Raw genomic sequence first — 22,929 nt, 5'->3', positions numbered from 1 at the left:
GACGATGGCTCTCCTGACCTGTACCCAGACCAATGGAAGTATGATGACCCAGACACCGATGATGGTGACAATGATGACATCACCTCTGGGGTGTAAGCCTATAGAGAAAACATACCATGATGAACCTCTTAGTGAAAATCTCAAAAAGAAGTGCTAAGCTGAGTGACGCCTACTGTATGTTTAACAGGCGATAAACAGGAGGGGAATGTTAAAGATTTTGTATATATGTTATCACTGTTAAACATTTGTACATTTGTCTTCTTTCTCATGAGAACGGTGTTGTGCTGTTTTGCACTTCACCCTGAGAATGTACGTGTTATTCAACCTTGTTTTAGCTTTGTCTTCTTTCTCATGAGAACGTTGTTGTGCTGTTTTGCACCCGTCTTAACCAAGCCTGAGAATTCAATTTTGTTTTAGCACTCTGGGGTCAATCTGAGCTGGGAATGAAGGGCTGGATGTACTTATTATTATAATATAACTTTGTTTTCGCAGCCTCTAACGACTGGGAGTAAGAGAACGTTTTGACTGTTGTGATGTGGTGCTTAGTGTGAAGGAGTGTGAAGGACAGGACACTTCAGGCAGATGCAGAACAGCAACTGCAACAGATGAACGAGATGTGCTGACCTGTGTAAAAGAAAGTGTTCTTCCTTACAGCTGCACTTATTGACGTATGCGTTTATGTTACGGGAAGAAACTTGTCTTGCGTCATCACCCCCACCCTTAGGACAAGTTTTTTGTTTATGTGATGAGGGCGTCTCAATAAAAAGAGCGGAAAAGCAGGCCAGACTTTAGTGTAGCCTTGGTGTACAGCCTGACTGCACTCCGCGCGTAAAATTTGACTTTCTGTCTCACTGGTGTTTCTTGACTCTGTTTGTCTTGTTAAAGGTTTTAAAAATGTTTGGAGGAGAAAATACCCAACAGTAATGGTTTAATTACTGCCACCTTAAAAGCCTGTGGTACATAGCCAACTAATAAAGATAGATTGATCATATTTAAGATCGAAGCATTAATTAATGGTAGGGCTTCCTTGAGCAGCCTGGTAGGAATGGGGTCTAATAGACATGTTGATTGTTTGGAGGAAGTAACTAATGAAAATAACTCAGAACAATCGGAGAGAAAGAGTCTAACCAAATACCGGCATCACTGAAAGCAGCCAAAGAGAACGATATGTCTTTGGGATGGTTATGAGTAATTTTTTCTCTAATAGTTAAAATTTTATTTGCAAAGAAAGTCATGAAGTCATTACTAGTTAAAGTTAAAGGAATACTCGGCTCAATAGAGCTCTGACTCTTTGTCAGCCTGGCTACAGTGCTGAAAAGAAACCTGGGGTTGTTCTTATTTTCTTCAATTAGTGATGAGTAGTAAGATGTCCTAGCTTTACGGAGGGCTTTTTTATAGAGCAACAGACTTTTTCCAGGCTAAGTGAAGATCTTCTAAATTAGTGAGACGCCATTTCCTCTCCAACTTACGGGTTATCTGCTTTAAGCTGCGAGTTTGTGACTTATACCACGGAGTCAGGCACTTGTGATTTAAGGCTCTCTTTTTCAGAGGAGCTACAGCATCCAAAGTTATCCTCAATGAGGATATAAAACTATTGACGAGATAATCTATCTCACTCACAGAGTTTAGGTAGCTACTCTGCCCTGTGTTGGTATATGGCACTGGAGAACATAAAGAAGGAATCATATCCTTAAACCTAGTTACAGCGCTTTCTGAAAGACTTCTATTGTAATGAAACTTATTCCCCACTGCTGGGTAGTCCATCAGAGTAAATGTAAATGTTATTAAGAAATGATCAGACAGAAGGGGGTTTTCAGGGAATACTGTTAAGACTTCAATTTCCATACCATAAGTCAGAACAAGATCTAAGGTATGATTAAAGTGGTGGGTGGACTCATTTATATTTTGAGCAAAGCCAATCGAGTCTAACAATAGATTAAATGCAGCGCTGAGGCTGTCATTCTCAGCATCTGTGTGGATGTTAAAATCGCCCACTATAATTATCTTAGCTGAGCTAAGCACTAAGTCAGACAAAAGGTCCGAAAATTCAGAGAAACTCACAGTAACGACCAGGTGGACGATAGATAACAACAAATAAAACTGTTTTTTGGGACTTCCAATTTGGATGGACAAGACTAAGACTCAAGCTTTCAAATGAATTAAAGCTCTGTCTGGGTTTTTGATTAATTAATAAGCTGGAGTGGAAGATTGCTGCTAATCCTCCGCCTCGGCCCGTGCTACGAGCGTTCTGGCAGTTAGTGTGACTCGGGGGTGTTGACTCATTTAAACTAACATTCATCCTGCTGTAACCAGGTTTCTGTAAGGCAGAATAAATCAATATGTTGATCAATTATTATATCACTTACTAACAGGGACTTAGAAGAGAGAGATCTAATGTTTAATAGACCACATTTAGCTGTTTTAGTCTGTGGTGCAGTTGAAGGTGCTACATTATTTTTTCTTTTTGAATTTTTATGCTTAAATTGATTTTTACTGGTTATTGGTGGTCTGGGAGCAGACACCGTCTCTACGGGGATGGGGTAATGAGGGGATGGCAGGGGGAGAGAAGCTGCACTGTGGCATATCCACTGTGGCATCACAGAGATGTTTCCAAATGATTTTATAAATAGAAACATCATGAAATCAGACCACAGTCTAAATCTGATGCGCGCCAGGAAAACAAAAATAACCCGGAAACACTTGCCACGGAATACTTAGATTCCCGGAAATTCTCCCATCACTGGTAGATAAAAAGTAAATAAATAAATAAAAATACCAAAAAATAAATTTTACAATGCAGCCCTAGCATAGATATTAAAAAAAAAAGTTCTCAATGTTAGTAATCAGAAATTACCAGAGTTACAAAAATGAAAGTTTTTAGGCTTTTGTGTCTATTTACAATTATTGCTTGAACTCTGCACTATGTTCACAGCATTAAAGAAGATTGAGCAACAAGGTTTTTTCATATAAGCAAGTGTATGGGTAAATCTGAAGGTGGGCCAAGTGAGTAAAAATACCACATGGAATGACAAATCTTAATTGTATGAGAAAGAACGATGATGGAAAAGACAAAAAAGATGGAATAGTTTGGTGTTGCTCCCATACTGCTGAGAAAGCACACAAAGATATCATGTGATATCATGCCATTTGCGTTCTCCCGAGAGGATCATGGAATTACAGGTGATTAGCAACATTACCACACCGCAAGTTTAGCATGACTGCTCCACTAACACTGGGACACAATGGTCACGACAACAGTTCCCCCACACACTTTCACGTAATATCATGAAAAATGACAAAACCAAAAGAAAACCACTGCAGAAGCAGACTTCAAGACAAGCAGATATGACGTTTGCTCTGACAATAAACATGTACATGTATTAAAATCAAATTTACAAAATTTGAAGATGCCTGAGTGGTCATCTATTTTCAATGCATTTGAATGAATTAATTTATCAACAAGAACACAAACAACTCAACAACGTACCCATGTGACCAAAAGGGTCACACCGGTGTCACCTGTTAAGGATTTTATATATATATATATATATATATATATATATATATATATGTTATCACTGTTAAACATTTGTACCTTTTGTCTTCTTTCTGATGAGAACGGTGTTGTGCTGTTTGCACCTAACCCCGAGAATGTATGTGTTATTCAACCTTGTTTTAGCATGCTGGGGTCAATCTGAACTGGGAATGAGAAGCTGGATGCACTTATTATTATTATTATACAACTTGTTTTCGTAGCCGCTAACGACGGAGTAAAAGAACTGAAGGTTGAATTTTGACTGATTGTGATGTGATGCTTAGTGTTCCAGGCAGATGCAGAACAGCTGATAACTGCGAACGAGATGTGCTGACCTTCGACGATAAGAGTAAAAGAAAGAAACTGTTTTATGCTTACAGCTGTACTTATTGACGTGTGTGTTTATGTTACGGGAAGAAACTTGTCTTGCGTCATTCCCCCACCCTTAGGACAAGTTTTTGTTTATGTGATGAGGGATTCACTAATAAAAAGAGCGAAGCGCAGGCCAGACTTTAGTGCAGCTTTGGTGTACAGCCTGGCCGCACTCCGCGCGTGATTAATTTGACTTTCTGTATCACTGGTGTTTCTTGACTCTGTTTGTCTTATCAAAGGTTTTAAGAATGTTTGGAGGAGAAAATACCCAACATTGACTGGGGGCTACGTCCGGGATCTCAACAACACCGGAGGTGTCCAGCGGAGGTCGCCAAGTCCAGACGAAAATCCTTGGCCAAGGTCCGATCGATTGATCGTGTCTGCAATTGTCGACCACCGTTGGCATCGTCTGGTTGACGAGATTTTCCCGAAGAAGACAGACAGGAAGTCGAGTCAGTGAGTAGAATTTCTTTGTAAATAGTACTGAGTGAGTGGTGATCAGATCACATAAACAGTTAAATTCCGCAAGCGATGATACAGAATCGTCTGTTAATGCAAAGCAGTTAAACTCTGTAAGGAGGGTGCGGACTCCTCTGTTTATATACGCGTACCGGTAGGGGATAAAAGTGATCACATAAAACAGTTAAACTCCGTAAGCGATGATACAGAATCGTCTGTTAATGAAACACAGTTAAACTCTGTAAGGAGGGCGGACTCCTCTACGGTTGCGAGGGACGCACGTAGTTAAATTCCGGAAGGAGGATACGGACTCCTCTGTTTTAATACGTAAAGGAAATCCCGGGTAGAAATACGTGCACTGTAAAAAAGCAGTTAAATCTGGCAGGGACGGCGGAGTCCCCTAATGCAGGACATTAGTTAAATTTCACGGGAGGGCGAGCTCCCCTGGCATAAGAATACGCGTATGATTATTAAAAGTGTTTCTATGTGTAAATAGTGTTTTGTGTAAGTGTAAATAACTGTGTGAAAGTGTAATACTTTGGACAACGTTAGTGACAACCGTGCGTGTGGAAGCAGCAGGCAAGTGATTCCGCTTCCTACGGGGAGGTGAAAGGAATCAACCACACGACGGCAAATTAATTGTCACGTCCAAAGAAAGTGTGAAAACTTCAGATTTAGAACACCCTAGGTGTGCCCCCGTCTGAAGTCCAAATTATAACAAGGGATAATAAAAATGGGGGGTAAGACGTCTAAAAATAAGGAAAATTTATCAACTGACGACTGGAAATTTATGGAAGCAAAAAATCCAAAAGCAACAAAGAAATTGGAGACCTGGATAAATAAACATGACTTTGACGGACGACTGAACCTGATCAGTATACAGAAGCTAAAGAAGGAGTTAGAACAGCAACATAAAGGTGATGAGAAAAAGATGCAGAAAGTAGGGGCAGATTTAGTGGCATTTTGGGAGGAGGAAGCAGAGAACAGACAGAAGGGAGCAGAGAAGCGACAATTAGAGAAAGCAAGGAAAAAGAAAGCTGTAGGTAAGGCAGAAGAAGATGTGATAATTCAGCACAGAGAACCAGAACAACCTCAGCAACCACCGCCGGCTGGATCGTCGGTGACAACAACACCTTTATCTCCTCTACCAGAGGATGACGATGTACCGCCACCACAGTATGATTTAGCAGTAAAACCTAAGGTAAAAAGTGAAAAACCAGAAAAACCACAAACACGCAGTCAAGCGAAAGTGCCCACAGCCCCTCCCATGGTGGAACACAGTGACCAGGGAGGTGCCTATCCTATGATAGAAGTACCAAATCCTCGTGCAGGAACAGCAGGACAGCGATCAACCATGCTCGTATATCGAACATGGAATGCTGATGATATCAAAGCAGCAGTCGACATGATACCATCGCCACATGTCGATATTGAGGGATTTATGCAGGATATAGAAAACATTAGAAATTCTTACCACCTTAGTGGACCTGAAGTCCAACAGGTGTGGATGAAAGCATGTGGCCCTAAATGGAGTCAGGTACGCGGAGACTGGAATCCTGCAGACCAACAAGGCGTACCACTGACACATGATGATCTAGTCTTAGAAACAAGAGTGGAAGCTATGATTACACGGGCAAAAGGTGTGTTAGGACCAAAGATAAATTATACTGAAATTACCAGGACAACTCAGAAAGAAGGAGAACCATGGATAGAATTTAGATGCAGATTTGAGAGTGTATTTAGAGTCCATAGTGGCATATTGCCAGGAACACCAGTGTATGAAAACAAATTGAAAAATATTTCACCTGTGAAGCTGACAATGACCGATTTGATTCATGATGGCAACTCAACAGCTGTCATAACAGTAACAGGTGCCACTGAAGATGTTTTAAAATTGAGATTCACAGGTATGCCATTACATGTGTCACTTTGTAAACCATATTTGACAGAATGGCAAGAATTGGGACTGACAGTCATAACAGCTTTGTCAGCCACTGATTGGAGCAGAGTTGGACCACGAACGGAGTTCAGTCCATCAACTAAATTGTATAAAGTGCCAGTTAATGTCTCATTGGTGCTGACAGCTGGAACACACATTGATGTGTCCACTTCACAATCCTGAGTGTTTCAGTTGAGTCCTGAAGAGGATGATCTTCTCTCTTCTGTACCATCAGGATTGTGGACAACAGGTCCTTCAGACGTAGGACTGCTAAAAAATGCACAACCTGTAGTTATAAGACCAAAAACAGAATACAGACCATGTGTAAGACAGTATCCATTGAAACCTGATGCAATTGAAGGAATCAGGCCAGTAATAGAGAATTTATTAACAGCAGGAGTAATAGTGCCATGTCCAGATTCACCATGTAACACACCCATATTTCCTGTAAAAAAGGCTCCGCCCTCAGTGGGGTGGAGAATGATTCAAGATCTGCAGGCAGTAAATGCTGCTGTGATTAAAAGAGCACCATGTGTCCCAGATCCACACACCTTGTTAAATTCGCTGAGACCAAATTCTAATAGTTTCTCAGTAACTGACATAAGTAATGCATTTTTCTCTGTGCCAGTACACCCAGATAGTCAATTCTGGTTTGCTTTTACCTTTAAAGGACAACGATATACATTCACCAGATTACCGCAGGGTTACGCAGAGAGTCCAACTATTTATTCTCAAGTCATGTCAGCATGTTTAGCTAATTTCGTTCCACCGACAGATAGCCAACTATTAGTGTATGTCGATGACATTTGATTGCCTCTGACACACGAGAAAACTGCATAACTGACACAGTAGCATTATTATGTTTCTTATTTGATAATGGCCACAAAGTGAGTAAAAACAAAGTTCAGTTGTGTAGGGATAAAGTAAAATATTTAGGACATGAATTATCAGCCACAGGGCGCACGATCCTGTCTGACAGGAAGGAAGCAATTTTGCACGCTCCAAAACCACAAACCAAAAAGCAGATGATGTCATTTTTTGGACTGACTAATTACTGCAGGGCATGGATTCCCTGCTATGCAGAATTGACTAGTCCACTTTCTGATTTGATGTACAAGGATGATATTTCAATGTCAACCGTGTTGGAATGGAACAAAGATGCTGAGGAAGCTTTTGTAAAAGTAAAACAAACAGTGTCATCCACAGTTTTGGCACTACCAGATTATAGTAAACCATTCATTCAAACAGTTGATTGTAAGAATAAGTTCATGACTAGTGTTTTGGTTCAAGTGTATGGCTCAAAATTGAGGCCAGTTGCCTACTACTCATCTAAATTGGATGCAGTGGCAAGTGCTTTACCACCATGCGTACAGGCTGTTGTTGCAGCCTCTATGGCTGTTCAAAGTAGCAGTAATGTTGTTCTATTCCATCAGTTGACACTGAAAGTTCCACATGCAGTCTCTGCACTTCTGTTGCAGACAAACATGAGCCATTTGTCCCCAGCAAGACATCTTTCGTGTATGTCCTTGCTATTATCACAACCACATCTTACGGTAGAGCGCTGTACAACATTGAATCCATCCACATTGATACCCTTACCTAAGGATGGTGAGCCGCACAATTGTCTTGATGTAGCTACGGTCTGTACGAAAGCACGCCCAGACCTCTGGGACACACCATCCCAAACAGTACAATTGTGTATGTGGATGGTTCTTCCACTAAAAACGCTTATGGACAAACACAATCTGGATATGCTGTTGTCACAAATTCAGAAGTATTGGATTCTGCTTCATTGCCATCCTCATTTTCAGCACAAGCAGCTGAATTAGTTGCTTTAACTGCAGCTTGCTATCTGTTTAAAGGTACGGCTGTAACAATTTATACAGACAGCCAGTACGCTTTTAGCACAGTGCATGTGTTTGCAAAACTGTGGGAAGAGCGTGGAATGGTGACATCATCTGGAAAGCCAGTGACTCATGCCACTCTCCTAACTGCATTACTGAAGGCTGTGAGATTGCCTAACCAAATTGCTATATGCAAATGTGCGGCTCACACCAATGGCTCTGACAGTGTTTCAAAAGGAAATGATTTTGCTGACAGAGCAGCAAAAGAGGCAGCAGCAGCTTCTTCTATTTTTGTTGTACAGGAAACTACTCCAGATTTGCATTTAGGTCATACACTGCTTGCTGACATGCAACAGCAGGCAACTGACAGAGAAAAACAAATGTGGATAGCTAAAGGAGCTACGTATGCAAATGATTTGTACGTATGACCACAAAAGAAACCCATATTGCCAAAAAATATGTTTAAATGGGCAGCTATTATGAGCCATGGCGTGACGCATGTCTCATCAGGGGGTATGATATCGCAATTGCAATCTATTTTTTGTCTTTATGGGTTCGATGCATATGCAAAACAGCATTGTAGAGCATGCATGATATGTGCAAAACACAACTCACAAGGCAATTTGAGACCCCAAAGAGGTAAATTTCCAACACCACAATATCCCTTTCAAGTGATTCATATGGATTATATACAGCTGAGTAAACATGAAGGGAAGGAATTTTGTTTAGTCATAATTGATGCCTTCTCAAAATGGGTAGAATTGTTCCCTACAAAACATGCAGATTCACTTACAGTGGCTAAAGCATTATGCAAAGACATCATCCCACGATTTGGAATACCAGAAACAGTCTATTCAGATAATGGAGCGCATTTTGTTAATACAATAGTGCAATACGTAGGAGAAGCACTACAGGTCAATCTCAAAAATCATTGTGCTTATCATCCACACAGTGCCGGATTAGTGGAAAGGACAAAGGGCACAATAAAAATAAGATTAAGGAAATGTATAGAAGAGACAAAACGAACCTGGATTGAATGTTGGACCTAGTAAAATTGTATATGAGAATAACACCAACACCATCAGGGTTAACACCATTTGAGATACTTTATGGACGACCATATCGTCTACCAATTTTGACATGGATACTAAAACAGCAGATGAGGAACAAACATTAGCAAATTTTATGAAAAAGACATTAACACAGAAAGAGATAACTTAAACACATTTACTGCCGAATAATTTTGATCTTCCACAGGACGGCCTTCCAGTAGTCTAGCCAGGAGACTGGGTGTTCATCAGAGTGATTAAGAGGAAGAACTGGTCCAGTCCTCGTTGGGAAGGTCTATACCAAGTGCTGTTAACAACACCAACTGCAGTAAAGATAGCGGAGAGATCAACGTGGATACATCACTGTAAGATACAGCGTGTGTTGGCGGCCTCCACAGTGTAAGGGGAAGTCTGGCTACAAAGGGAGTCTATTTAATTAGCAATAGATTGTCTCAATGCCAGTGAAGCAGGGAGATCCTTGCACTATTAGGTGAGGTGGTTAACAACACTGTATCCTAGCAATCATGACTGAACTACAGCAGACCCCGGAGCGGCGTGCTCAGCGCCGCCGCTGCCGGACTGTTGGTAGGGCAGCCGGTTGCGTTGTGATCTTAGTGTGTTTCGTGCTCCTCGGATTCCTGGCCTGGTGGTTGACCCAAGAATTGCAGCTCACTGTGGACCAAGCCAGAGAACAACGCAAGCAACGTCAGAAGAGGTTTATTCATAATGTGAATGAGACAGATGGACACCCTCATATATACCATACTAATATGTGGTACAGATATGTTCATTTATTGGCTATGGAATTACGTTACTAATTGTTATGTTTGTTCGCAAATACCTATATCCTCAACACACCCAGCTCTGACGGCTAAACCGTACCCTGCTAGGGTGACAGAATGTCTTATCATACGGATGCATAATCAAACTGTATTTCGGGGGCAGCAGTTCTCAGCAAATCTGATAAGATGTAACACCACTTGCCTCAGTGCAACCACTTATATGATAGGGATTTCAACAGAGGACGTACAAGCGTGCCCAAGTGCTGCTCCATTGACTAGACTGAAGGGAAACGCAAAAATATCATCACGTTAAATTGTCATCACAACGGCCATTCCCAAATTGCTTTTACGGGACAGGGAATAAAAATGTAGGTAAAATTAAGAAACGTCTGTGTACCCAAACGTATGTTTTATCAAATAATTTAAGCCTAACCAAAACATAATATGTGGATGGTACTTATCTTCATCACATTGGACGGGGATGTAATTATACAGGCTCCTGTCCATGGGGAACGGATGAATCATGTGCTTATGTTAGTAAGCTTTTGCTACCACCTGTAAATGGTACTCCGGTGTATGATGACATCTATTGGCTTTATGGTTCCAGACTGTACATGAGTCTCCCACCAAATTGGGGTGGTGTGTGTGCACCTACCCAGGTGACTGACCATACATATGTGGTAGGACCTCCACAGAGAAGAATGGCAGCACCAGACGGAGGAGATTGATATACCCAGATGTGTTGCCACATAATCACATGTGGGGCTCGGATGTACTAAAGGACCAAAAAATTGTGGTCTGTAGGAGATAAAATAGCACATTCATTGTTCCCCTGGATAGGAGTGGGAAAAATTCATTAATGATTGAAACTCTGAATTATCGATTGGGTCTGTTCATGAATGTAACTAAAAAAAATAGTAGCAGCTCAAAACACTGAAATAGATGCTTTACGTACCATGGTGATGCAAAATCGTATGGTTTTAGACTTGCTTACTGGTTCACAGGGAGGAGTTTGTGTTCTGCTGAACACAACATGCTGTACTTTCATCCCAGACTCCATTCATTCAGTGGATATGCAGGACGCATTGGAAGAGCTGAATAAACTTCGTGATGCAATGCATAAAGACACCCTAGCCGTGAACCGGTGGAATCCCTGGTCCTGGTTGACTTCAGGACCATGTTGGCAGTTACTATTGAAAATGGTGACACCAGTTATTATAGTCCTAATTCTGATTGGACTTTGCATGTGTTGTGTGATCCCTTATATCAAAACAATGGTTGGCAAAATGGTGTCAAATACATTTGTACAGTGTAATCTGGCCTTCCAACAAACTATGCCAAAATATCAAGCATTGAAACAGTCAGACCTTAGTGGAGAAAACTGTAATGACTGTACTGAGAATTATGATGATATTGAAAAGCTCACAACTCCAGTTCAAGCTTGAACTGTTGACGTGATGAGTTAACACACTCTTAGCCTATGAAGCTTTAGCTGAAAAAGTAATAAGACAAGTGGTGTAGTCGAATAATACAGAAAAACGGTTCATTTATACCAGTCGGTAGGAGTGATGTATGGTGGTGGTGTGGTGATAACAGAATCTTTGACAGACTGCCACGAAATGTGTCAGGTTATTGTGCATTAATATCATTATTGTTACCCATGACCCCTGAAGACGTTACGACATATGCAGCCTCTCTTATTCCTGAGGATTGGCAGAAAGGCATAGCCAGACAGAGTAAAAGAGATTGGAAAGGAGTAGGAAATCCAACATATATTGACGCAATAGGAGTCCCCAGAGGAGTGCCTGACGAGTATAAACTGGTTGATCAAATAGCAGCTGGATTCGAATCTTCCATCTGTTGGTGGTGTTCAATTAATAAAAACGTGGACAGAATAGATTAAGTTAATAAACTAACTAACTAAGCTGGGTGATGCCTACTGTATGTTTAACAGGTGATAAACAGGTGGGAAATGTTAAGGATTTTATAGTATATATATATATATATGTTATCACTGTTAAACATTTGTACCTTTTGTCTTCTTTCTGATGAGAACGGTGTTGTGCTGTTTGCACCTAACCCCGAGAATGTATGTGTTATTCAACCTTGTTTTAGCATGCTGGGGTCAATCTGAACTGGGAATGAGAAGCTGGATGTACTTATTATTATTATTATACAACTTGTTTTCGTAGCCGCTAACGACTGGGAGTAAAAGAACTGAAGGTTGAATTTTGACTGATCGTGATGTGATGCTTAGTGTTCCAGGCAGATGCAGAACAGCTGATAACTGCGAACGAGATGTGCTGACCTTCGACGATAAGAGTAAAAGAAAGAAACTGTTTTATGCTTACAGCTGTACTTATTGACGTGTGTGTTTATGTTACGGGAAGAAACTTGTCTTGCGTCATTCCCCCACCCTTAGGACAAGTTTTTGTTTATGTGATGAGGGATTCACTAATAAAAAGAGCGAAGCGCAGGCCAGACTTTAGTGTAGCTTTGGTGTACAGCCTGGCCGCACTCCGCGCGTGATTAATTTGACTTTCTGTCTCACTGGTGTTTCTTGACTCTGTTTGTCTTATCAAAGGTTTTAAGAATGTTTGGAGGAGAAAATACCCAACATCACCGACCGAACGACCCCCCCCCCCCCCCCCCCAAAAAAAAACTATCCCCCCTGATGACGCGGTTCACGGATTATCACCTCGTTCCTGCTTCAAACTGCACTCCAGTCATCATGTATCTCAGCGACAGATAGCTGAAGGTTTTGTACAACAATCATTTCCACATAAATTCAGCATTAGTTCATCATAAAAGGCAGCGGAAGCGATCAGAGCACCGCAGCTAAATCAGCTGCTAGCTGATGCGTTCACTGCGCATCTGTCATTTCAACGCATCACAGAATTTCGTGGAGTTTCTGCTTAAAACTGACTTTAGAATGATTTAAGAGGTTTTACCTTCATCATCTGATGGTTAATAATCACATTAATCCATTTGATTGCTTTGGGTGAACAGACTGTCTCAGACGTGCTGCTGTGGTCCGAAATGACGCATGCGTAGAAGGAAAAGGCGGACCGATTTTTCGGGGCGAACCATTCGGTCTGCAATACATGGTTACACAGCTGTTTTATTAAGTATACACTGTTATTACTTTGACAAAAGAAGTCATGTTGTCACCTATATTGTTGGTTAGATTATTTAGATTTATCTTAGATTATCTGTCACCATGATTGCTCAAAAACATCTGAACTAAGGACTTTCAAGATCTTACAATGCAAATAAACACAAAATGCCAAATTTTCTGCTCACTAGAGCTTTACTTTTAGCCAGTTGCTACTGAACAATAATGAAAATCTAAAGGACTGCAATTACAGAAACTGTCTTCTTTTGTGCATTGTACATCATGTAAACAAAAACACTATGACTAATAATCAACACAAACAAGTCATTGTTTTACAGTTTCTAATTCTCACATTTTCATCAATATACAATGAGGTACCGTAGCTTTGAACCATTTGGCATGTTGAAACATGTTTTTGAATCATATTTTTAGAATTCTTTAAGCCCCTTCAGTAATTTGGTGGATATGGATGGTGCATAAAACAATCAATTATACATCATACATAACCAAATTATTAAAGAATAGAAAAGATTTGTAAAAAATATTTTCCTCATGTGCCAAATGGTGCGATTCTACAGTATTCCACTGCCTAATCTACTGCATTACAGTGGAACCCAATTATGAAAGATCTATGGGACAAGTAAATTACTTGATATCCAAATTTTTATATCAGGAAAAATAATGAATAATAAAGATTTAAAAAAAAAAAAAAACACTTACTGAATGTTGTTAGAAGGAAAGGTGATGTAACACAGTGATAAACATACCACTGTCCCAGCTTTTTTGAAACGTGCTGCAGGCATCCATTTCAAAATGAGCAATTATTTGCACAAAAACAATAAAGTTTATCAGTTTGAATATTAAATATCTTGTCTCTGTGGTGTATTCAATTGAATATAGGTTGAAGAGGATTCGCAAGTCACTGTATTCTGTTTTTATTTACATTTTACACAATGTCCCAACTTCATTGGGACTGTACGAAAATCCTCTACACCACTCCGCCAGGAAGCTGGATTTTATATTTTTAATTAATTTATATCAAGTTGTCGAGATTTGCTTTCAGTTTGAGTTAAGGAAGATAATTTTAGAACAAAAAATGTATTTGAAATGGAATAAACACATTAAAATGTGTGAAATACCAAGTGTTCAATACTTTTGAGGGCAAATGAGAAGCACTGAGGAGCAGCATCTTACATCTCATATATACTGCAGCAGATAAGAGAATATTTAAAGTGGAATCCTGCAAATGGTGATGCAGGCATCAAATTTGGCACAAGTAATCCATATACATGAACTCTTAAAAAAAACTGATTGGCCACTTGAATTTTCAATAGGTAGCCAGGTAGGGGTCAATTGAAGAATTACACAGGGGTCAAAATTAAAAGATGCACCAATCATATAGAAAACTACACCACATTATTTGCCTGATCATAAAGATTTCTAAAAGGTATAGTTTGGACAATTTGGGACTGAATGTTAGAGTTTTGAGGTAAAAGGAGCAAGAATGGTGACAAAGGTCAGTTTCAGTTTGTACAGGGGTCAAAAGTTAAAGTTGCTCCATTAATTTTGCTCCAGCTGTATCTGTGCTGGATTTGATGCTTGTATCACCATTTGAAGGATTGTTTCAGTTATCTACTGAACTAATAAGCCAACAGAGCATGAATCAGCTGCTGTCTGTAAGCTTAAACGTGTATATAAGGCAACCCGAATTAAAGGAGAAATGCTGCTTTTAACAACCTGGACCTCATTTCTGGCATAAAATACGGTCGTTTACTCATCAATATAAGTTTGGTGCGATTATAAGTCCATAGTTCAAATGACATGTTCAGTTCAAATCTGAGGCAAACATTTTTCTTCTTTTACCAAGGTGGATTAGAACTTTGTGGTACACAGCACCAACTACTGGACAGGAGGAACCTAGCAGTCAAAGTGACTCACTAATTTCAAAATGCAGGTCTTTCAACCAGACGTGTGGTGCCATGACATGTCAATCATGTGTGTCCAATCAGATTTCAGGGGAGTCCAGTGAAACCACAGCCTCCGCTCTAGCTCCACCCATGCCAGGAAGTGTTCAAATTGGACATTTCCTGTTTCACTGTGACTGAGAATTCAGCACTTCCTGTTTCAGTGTGAGCTTGCCACTGAGTTCCTGTGAGATTCCATGGGATCTCATCTGTCAATCCAGGAACTGTTTGACATTTGAACATTTCCTGTTTTACTGTGGATGTGAATTTTGACACTTCTGTTTAGGACCATGTACCATGAGTGAGCTTCGCTCTGCTGCGTGACGCTTCACTCATATTATATTTTACTTAGTGACAACAAATATTGTACACCATACAACTGACACTGGTATGGTGAAAACTGAATTAAGTTATAAATGGAAAAGAAAAGGGAAAAAAGACTAATATGTGACAAGATGAAGGTTTGAATAACAAAGATATGTTAAGAAAATGTTCCCTGTGAATTTGAAAACCGTGTCTGCAATAGGACTGAACTTGTGCTGTATACAGACAGATGGACGGACAGATGGATGCCAGGTATTTGCAATACCCAATGGCCATATGTTGGCCTCGTGTAACCAGAAAATATCTTTTGTTGTTGTTGTTAAATGCATATGCATGGTTTCACCTCTAAACCTCAAATTTTCACATCTCTTTGCAGAAGTCTTTTTTTTATCTGCATTGGAACAAAAAGCCAACCCAGAAACTTTAATATGTTGACTTTAGAATACTGCCTTCTACAGTGGCTTGCAAAAGTATTCAGCCCCTTGGTATTTCACACATTTTAATTTGTTTATGGCATTTCAAATACAAAAACTAAATCAGGCTTCTCAATATAAATAAATTTTAATTTATCTTCCTTAAACTCAAACTGAAAGTAAAACTCTACAACTTGATATAAATTAATTAAAATATAAAAGCTAAGATGATAGGCTGCATAAGTAATCAGCCCCTTTGGCATACCTGTAAATAATCAGTTTAATTGCCAGTTTTCTTCAGACAAGTCAGGGGATGGATACACTGGCGTTTCCAAGTCACTGAATATGTCTTGAACTTTATTTACATCAGTTATGAAGAAATACCAACAGTATGGCACTCTATGGTAAATCGGTTGTGGAGTAGACAGTTCTCAAAAACTGAGTGGACTGTGCAAGAAGGAGATGAGTGAGGGAAAGCCACCAAGACACCCAGACAACACAGAAGACGTTACGGGCTTCTGTGGCTGTGATTGGAGAAATTGTGCATTTTTTCATTTTGTATCCCCGGTTATAGAGCTTCATAATGAAGTGGGACAGAGGAGGGGTTTCTTTCACCAAAACATTAATCTAGGCTTGCATCTCAGATGTACCTTCTGGCAAATTGTAGCTGAACTTTCAGGTCTTCTTTTTAATAAAATCCTCCTCTATACCAGTTCAGTGATTTAGAAATGTTCATGTATCCATCCCCTGACTTGTCTGAAGAAAACTGGCAATTAACTGATTATTTACAGGTATTATACCAAAAGGCTGATTACTTATGCAATCATCATCTTGGCTTTTATATTTTTAATTAATTGATATCAGTTGTAGAGATTTGCTTTGAGTTTGAGTCTAAGGAAAATCATTTTAGAAATTTTTACATTGAGAAGCTGATTTTGTATTTTGAACTGCCCTAAACAAATTAAAAAGCGCATAAATACCAAGGGGCTGAACACTTTTGCAAGCCACTGTATTTTGATGCACCCTAATGTATAGACAGTCTTAGTTTTGGAGATTACTGAAGAATACAAGCATTTCATTTAAAAATGTAATGATCCCTGTTCAGTGACTAAAGAGGAATGCACAGCCCTGAATTAAATAAGTGGACACATGTCAGCCTGAGACGGTGCAGGTCTTTCTTCATACTGATGGCCTCAGCAGGTGATTGGACTTGAAGGGAGAAGTTCGTCAGTAAAACTACCAGCTGAGGGAATCCAAGGAAACCTGGCTGACACCCCCCCCAAAGCACACAGAAAAGGACGGCAGGCACACACCAGAAAAATCACATCACTTCTGGGGAAAAAAAATCTCCCCCGGAAGTGATGTGACACATGGAGTGGGGGCATTTTTTTTTTTCGTTTTATTTTTTGCTGTTCTGCTTCAATATTGCATGTCAGTGAAAAAACTCTTAACAGTTGAAATACAAAGTATTTATGAATAGAATTTCATGCAACAAAGAAATATGCATAAAAATGAGCACAGTAGCAAAGGAGGAGGCGGGAACCAGCATATCTTTGGTCTGTGTGAGCCAATCAGACGCACTCAGTGCAAAGCACTCTCAACCAATGAAATGGAGGAGGAAGCTGCAACATCTTGGCCAATTCAGAGCACACTACAGCCCCTATTCCCACTACAACAACCCAAAACAGTACCTTTTGCAAAGTGCTTTACGAGTACTTTAACTATAACTGAGTGGGAGCTAAACTGCATCTACTCATCCTTTTCGTGATGCGACATCCTACGGTTTACTGCCACAACATATAAAAATGCAAATTCTCCAAATAATGGTCAGAACATTGTGTTTGCAAACCAGGACAACATGGAAAGCTTAAACGTGAAAACTCCTTACCGGCAGGTCAACACTGACGCTCTGTTCCATCCAATAGGATACACGACAGGTGATGAAAGACTTGGCTTCTCCCGCGCAGGGATGTGGGTAGTGGCGCGCTGAGCCTCGCGCAAACCTGGCTTTCTCTGCATGTTTCCGGATGGAGCGTCGCCCCAGCGTACGTCGTAGGAAACTCAGCATGATAGGGGAAAGCCAAGGTTAAACTTCTGTACCTGAAGAAGATGGAACTACAAATGAGGAATCTGTAAAATGTGAGGTATTCAGTAAAGCTAAGACTACATGAGACAAAAATCACTACAAAACAAATATATGGAGGACAGAGTACTCGAAAGAGTAAAGCCCTGTTCTCACTTTCATGGATATGCATCCCAGAAGATCACTGGAATCTAACCTTTACAAACCAGTGGACAACAGCTGCCCATGAATCTGATCTAGTGCACAACATGTACAATGTTACAGGCTCCACGAAAAATGCCACAGATTACTAAATGATGTGAATATAATGGAAAACAGGAAGTTATGAAGTTAAAAACAAGACCACTGCACAATGACTGCAGATCGTAGTTCACCACAGACACCCTCCCGGGCACTCAAGTTTTCCAAGGTATGGACAAAGTTTAAAACCATGACCTGGTTGAATGAGTAACTGTGAAAAGGAGGGCTAAAACCAACCACGCTCAATGGAAGCACACAGGACGCCATGGTCGTCATGAAGTATGGAGCATATTCCAAACAAACACCGAATGGACAGAGGCTGGAGGACACTCCAAGGATGCACAGACAACGGCATGGCCACCCAACGAACACACAATGATTGGGGCTGTGTGCTGTGAATTTTATGAACAAAACTCATTTTAAAAGAGCCGTTATCAAGCACAAAATGAGTTCCTTGCCAGGTGACACCGCTGAGTTCAAAAGAAAGTTCTGTGCATGTTCAAATCTTTGAGTGGAGATCAGGCAGAGAGCTTTGCCTTCTGCTTTTCCTGCAGCTGGCTGATTGTTCATTCTGTGCTTCTGAAAGTAAGTAAGGAAGCAAGCAAGTGTGTCTGTCTCTCTCTCTGCGAAGAGAGAGAGGTGTGGCAGAATTGTTTGACATCCTAAGCACAAAACAGTGAGGACATATGACATCATGACTTCAGACCACAGCAAACTCTGCTCAAATGCAGCGTATACAGTGCATCCAGAAAGTATTCACAGCGCTTCACCTTTTTCCAATTTTATGTTACAGGCTTATTTCAAAATGTGTCAATTCATTTTTTCCCCCTCAGTATTCTGCTCACAACACCCCATAATGACAACATGAACAAACCCCTTTTTTTTATTTTATTTTTGCAAATTTGTTAAAAAAAAAAAATCTAAGAAATTACATCGACCATAAGTATTCCCACCCTTTGCTCAATTTTTGTTGATGCACCTTTGGTGCCCAATTACAGCCTCAAGTCTTCTTGACTATGATGCCACAGGCTTTGGCGCACCTACGAGGTGCCTTCAGTAAGTTTTGAGACTTTTTTTGTAGGGACACTTTTTCCCTTCAGGCAAGCAAGAAACTCTAGTCCCCTTCAAAGTACTCCTCCCAGATGCAATGCACTTGTTGTATTGTTCCAACAACTTCTGGAAGGCCCCCTGGTAGTCCTCTGGTGTGAACGTGTCCACGACCCTTGTCACAGCCCTCTTCATCCCCTCAATGGTTTCAAAACGACCTGCCTCTAAGGTTTTCCTTGAGCTTGGGGGAAAACCAAAAGTCACAGGGAGCAAGGTCTGGACTGGAGGGAGACTGGTGCATTGTCCTGAACTTCGCACAAATCTCCGCATGTTCAGTTCATCATGAATAATCGTGTACACAGTTCCCATACTGACCTTCAAACTGTACTTCTTATTGGGCCTCATGTATCAACATTGCGTACGGCGATATTTGAGCGTATATGGGGGTGTACGCCAAAACGGCCTGCGCTACGTGGCATTTATCAATGTGGTCGTTGGCGTACGCTGCGCTGAAAATATACACCAGGTCGAGATCGGTGGCGTAAATTATACACCAAAATGAACCAGCGGCTGGAATCCACATAAAAATGAAGATGATCAACATGATAAACAGTGCCATTATACAAATCAATGCATATGTTACATAAATAACACTTTCCTGTCAATCAATCAATCAATCAATTTTTTTTATATAGCGCCAAATCACAACAAACAGTTGCCCCAAGGCACTTTATATTGTAAGGCAAGGCCATACAATAATTATGGTAAAACCCCAACGGTCAAAACGACCCCCCTGTGAGCAAGCACTTGGCTACAGTGGGAAGGAAAAACTCCCTTTTAACAGGAAGAAACCTCCAGCAGCAGAACCAGGCTCAGGGAGGTTACAGGCTATATAATAATCAATACAATCAATCAATCAATTGGTCTCGAGCACGATCCGTGGTCACAGCGCTGACTGCAAAGAAAGCGCTGCTCGCCTTTTTCTCCAGACTTCGAGACTGAAGCCAGAGCAGCGCTGAGCTTAACTTCATGTGGTGTGATCGTTTTAGACAATGAAATTGATAATAACTGTAGTTTCGTCATTCCCTTAATTCGCCTGTACTGCAGCCAGGTTTTGTCGTCTCCATTCGGTTGTCACAATAAAATAAATACAGAAATACATTTAAAAAAAATAAAGAAATCTGACAGATTAGGCGTGTCTTATTAATTGAGCGAGCAAATATCCATATGTCAAGAATTATTGACGTGAAAAGAGAATACAGTGGTCCCTCGCTATAACGCCGTTCACCTGTCGTGGCCTCGGAGTATTTAGTCCAATTTTGCATGCTTTTTTTTTTTTTTTTTTTTTTTTTTTTTTTACACAGTGTTCTGTGTATCTGCTTATAAGAATCTTGTTGCCCAGAAGAGAAAGAGTGCCAACAACTACTCATAACTGTGTTTGTCACACGGAAACAAACACCTGCTGCAGCCAGGTGTGAGTGCGAAAAGGCGCGGCGTCAGGACACAGAGGCCCAATCTGTGAAATACTGGTCAGTCACTATTAATAATTTCTTATGTGTCCGACCCTCGTTCGTTGATCGTTAAAATTAATTAGTTAGTTCTAAATGCCATCATAATTATTTATAGGAAACGTTCTATTTTTATTTCTCAAACAAATGTTTGGGCCTGAAACAGTTTGGTATTATTTTCCTACTAAGGTTTGAACTTTGAGAGTGTTTACACACGAGAGAAAAGTGAGGAAAATGTTCATGCCTGATTGAGAAAGTGTATAAACTGTGTAGTGAGGGGTTTTACAGCTTTGAAACGTCTATAATAATTGTAAAAAATAATGCTGCCTAACGTCGCGGTTTCGCGTATTTCGGGCTATTTTTTAGAACGTAACTCCAGCGATTAATGAGGGACCACTGTAACACTTTATTGATTATATACTACAAAACAATTGATACGACAGCCGCTTTTGACGCTCTATTGACACGTGTCGTGACTAGTGGAGTTCTTTTTCATTGCCGTCTTTCCGGCTTCCATGTCGTAAAATGAGGGTGTGTCTGAAGCGGAGTTTGATATTTATGGGCGTGTTATTATAATTATGATCCTTTCACCCGCCGCATTTATCAAGATCACGTCAGGCGTACGCCAGAATGGGCAGGTGCGCACTGCTTGATGTATTGGTCCACGACGACTTTGGTTGTATTTCAAGTTTACGCCGTAAATGTACGCACAATGTGCGCAACATTGATACATGAGGGCCCATTGTCTCTATTGACACACGACGGTCCTCATCCATAAAAGTACAGAATTTTCCCCACCAGCTCCGGTGTTCTGACTTCCCTCCCCCACCTCTCATCGTCTCTCACAGACTCTCTGCCACCCTTAACGTTTTGTGCCAACGAAACACCGATGCTTCTGCCATGCAATTTAATCATAAGCAGTCTGAAGCAGTTCATAAGTCTGCGTAGTATTCTTTCCGAGCTTAACACAAAATTTTATAGCGTATCACTCTTCCAAGTGTCCTCGCGTCTCCCGACTGCATTTTTGCAAAAAAGTCAGCTGTGACAAGCATGATTTAGTAGGGTCCGCTTAACGTCCACATACAGCAGTCTCTTTCAACCTGGAATAACAAAATTAGTAGATTATCTCCTTAGACATATGTTAATGACATATCAAATTACAAGAGTGTGGGATGATTATAACTGCCCCTACGAAAAAGTCTCAAAACTTATTGAAGGCACCTCATATCTTTGAGAAGTTCTGCCATTTCTCTTTTGCAGCACCTCTCAAGCTCCATCAGGTTGGATGGGGAGCTTCGGTGCACAGCCATTTTCAGATCTCTCCACAGATGTTCAATCAGATTCAGGTTTGGGCTCTGGCTCTCATTCAGAGTTGTCCTGAAGCCACCACTGCGATATCTTGGCTGTGTGCTTGGGGACATTGTCCTGCTGAAAGATGAACCGTTTGCCCCAGTCTGAGGTTAAGAGCCCTCTTGAGCAGGTTTTCATCTAGGATGTTTCTGTACATTGCTGCATTCATCTTTCCCTCAATCCTGACTAGTCTCCAAGTTCCTGCTACTGAAAAACATCCCCACATCATGATGCTGCCACCACCATGCTTCACTGTAGTGATGCTGCCTGGTTTCTGCCAAACATGACGCCTGGCATTCATGCTAGAGTTCAATCTTTGACTCACCAGACCAGAGAATTTTGTTTCTCAGATACGCACTGCAGAAACGTTTAAATACAGACCCACTGCAGGGACTGTAATCAACGTAGAGAAATGATCATTTTCCCGACAAACAACCCCAAAAACAAAAGCCGCTCTGAAGGACCAATAAGGGAATTGTTAAGCAAAAAGGCTACTGATATCGGTGGATCGAATCATTTGTTAACGATACCTGAACAGAACCGGTTCTCAATATTCAACTCTAAATGTGACATACAGCAAGTGAGAGAGATTTGTTGGAACTGTTAGCTACTGCTTGAAGTGTTCAAACAAAGATGTATTGTGGGTACCATCAACAGTGCACTCCAACTCATGGCATAGTTCCAAGCTGGTTCTGTTACAACTGGAATGCTACAGAGTGTGACGTACACAAAGCGTGACGTACCATGTCTGTACATCACTGATGGACCTGGTATCAAATATAGTCAAAGAAATAGCTGACTAAATAGTAACTATACCTTAACAGTTGACATGCCATAAACAGCTGCTCTGCATCATTGGTATGTCATCTCTGGGGTGCAAGTTTTGTGACGTACAAAAATGTGAC

At 40.6% G+C, this 22,929-nt stretch overlaps 1 protein-coding gene across 1 annotated transcript in view; it reads right to left on the bottom strand.

Annotated features, from left to right (window-relative positions):
* epb41l5 (erythrocyte membrane protein band 4.1 like 5) overlaps positions 1-17,896 on the bottom strand; it is a 119,666-nt gene extending 101,770 nt beyond the window's left edge. Inside the window, 3 exon segments of the mRNA XM_034186242.1 lie at positions 17,685-17,761; positions 17,764-17,797; positions 17,799-17,896. Of these exon segments, the coding sequence (XP_034042133.1) occupies positions 17,685-17,761; positions 17,764-17,797; positions 17,799-17,864 (177 nt within the window). The 5' untranslated portion in view covers positions 17,865-17,896.
* Positions 17,897-22,929: the final 5,033 nt, after the last annotated feature.

Source organism: Thalassophryne amazonica, chromosome 14, assembly GCF_902500255.1.
Source record: "Thalassophryne amazonica chromosome 14, fThaAma1.1, whole genome shotgun sequence".
Taxonomy (NCBI): Eukaryota; Metazoa; Chordata; class Actinopteri; order Batrachoidiformes; family Batrachoididae; genus Thalassophryne; species Thalassophryne amazonica.
The sequence above is the reverse complement of the archived record's forward strand: the minus strand, read 5'-3'. Positions and strand labels throughout refer to the sequence as shown.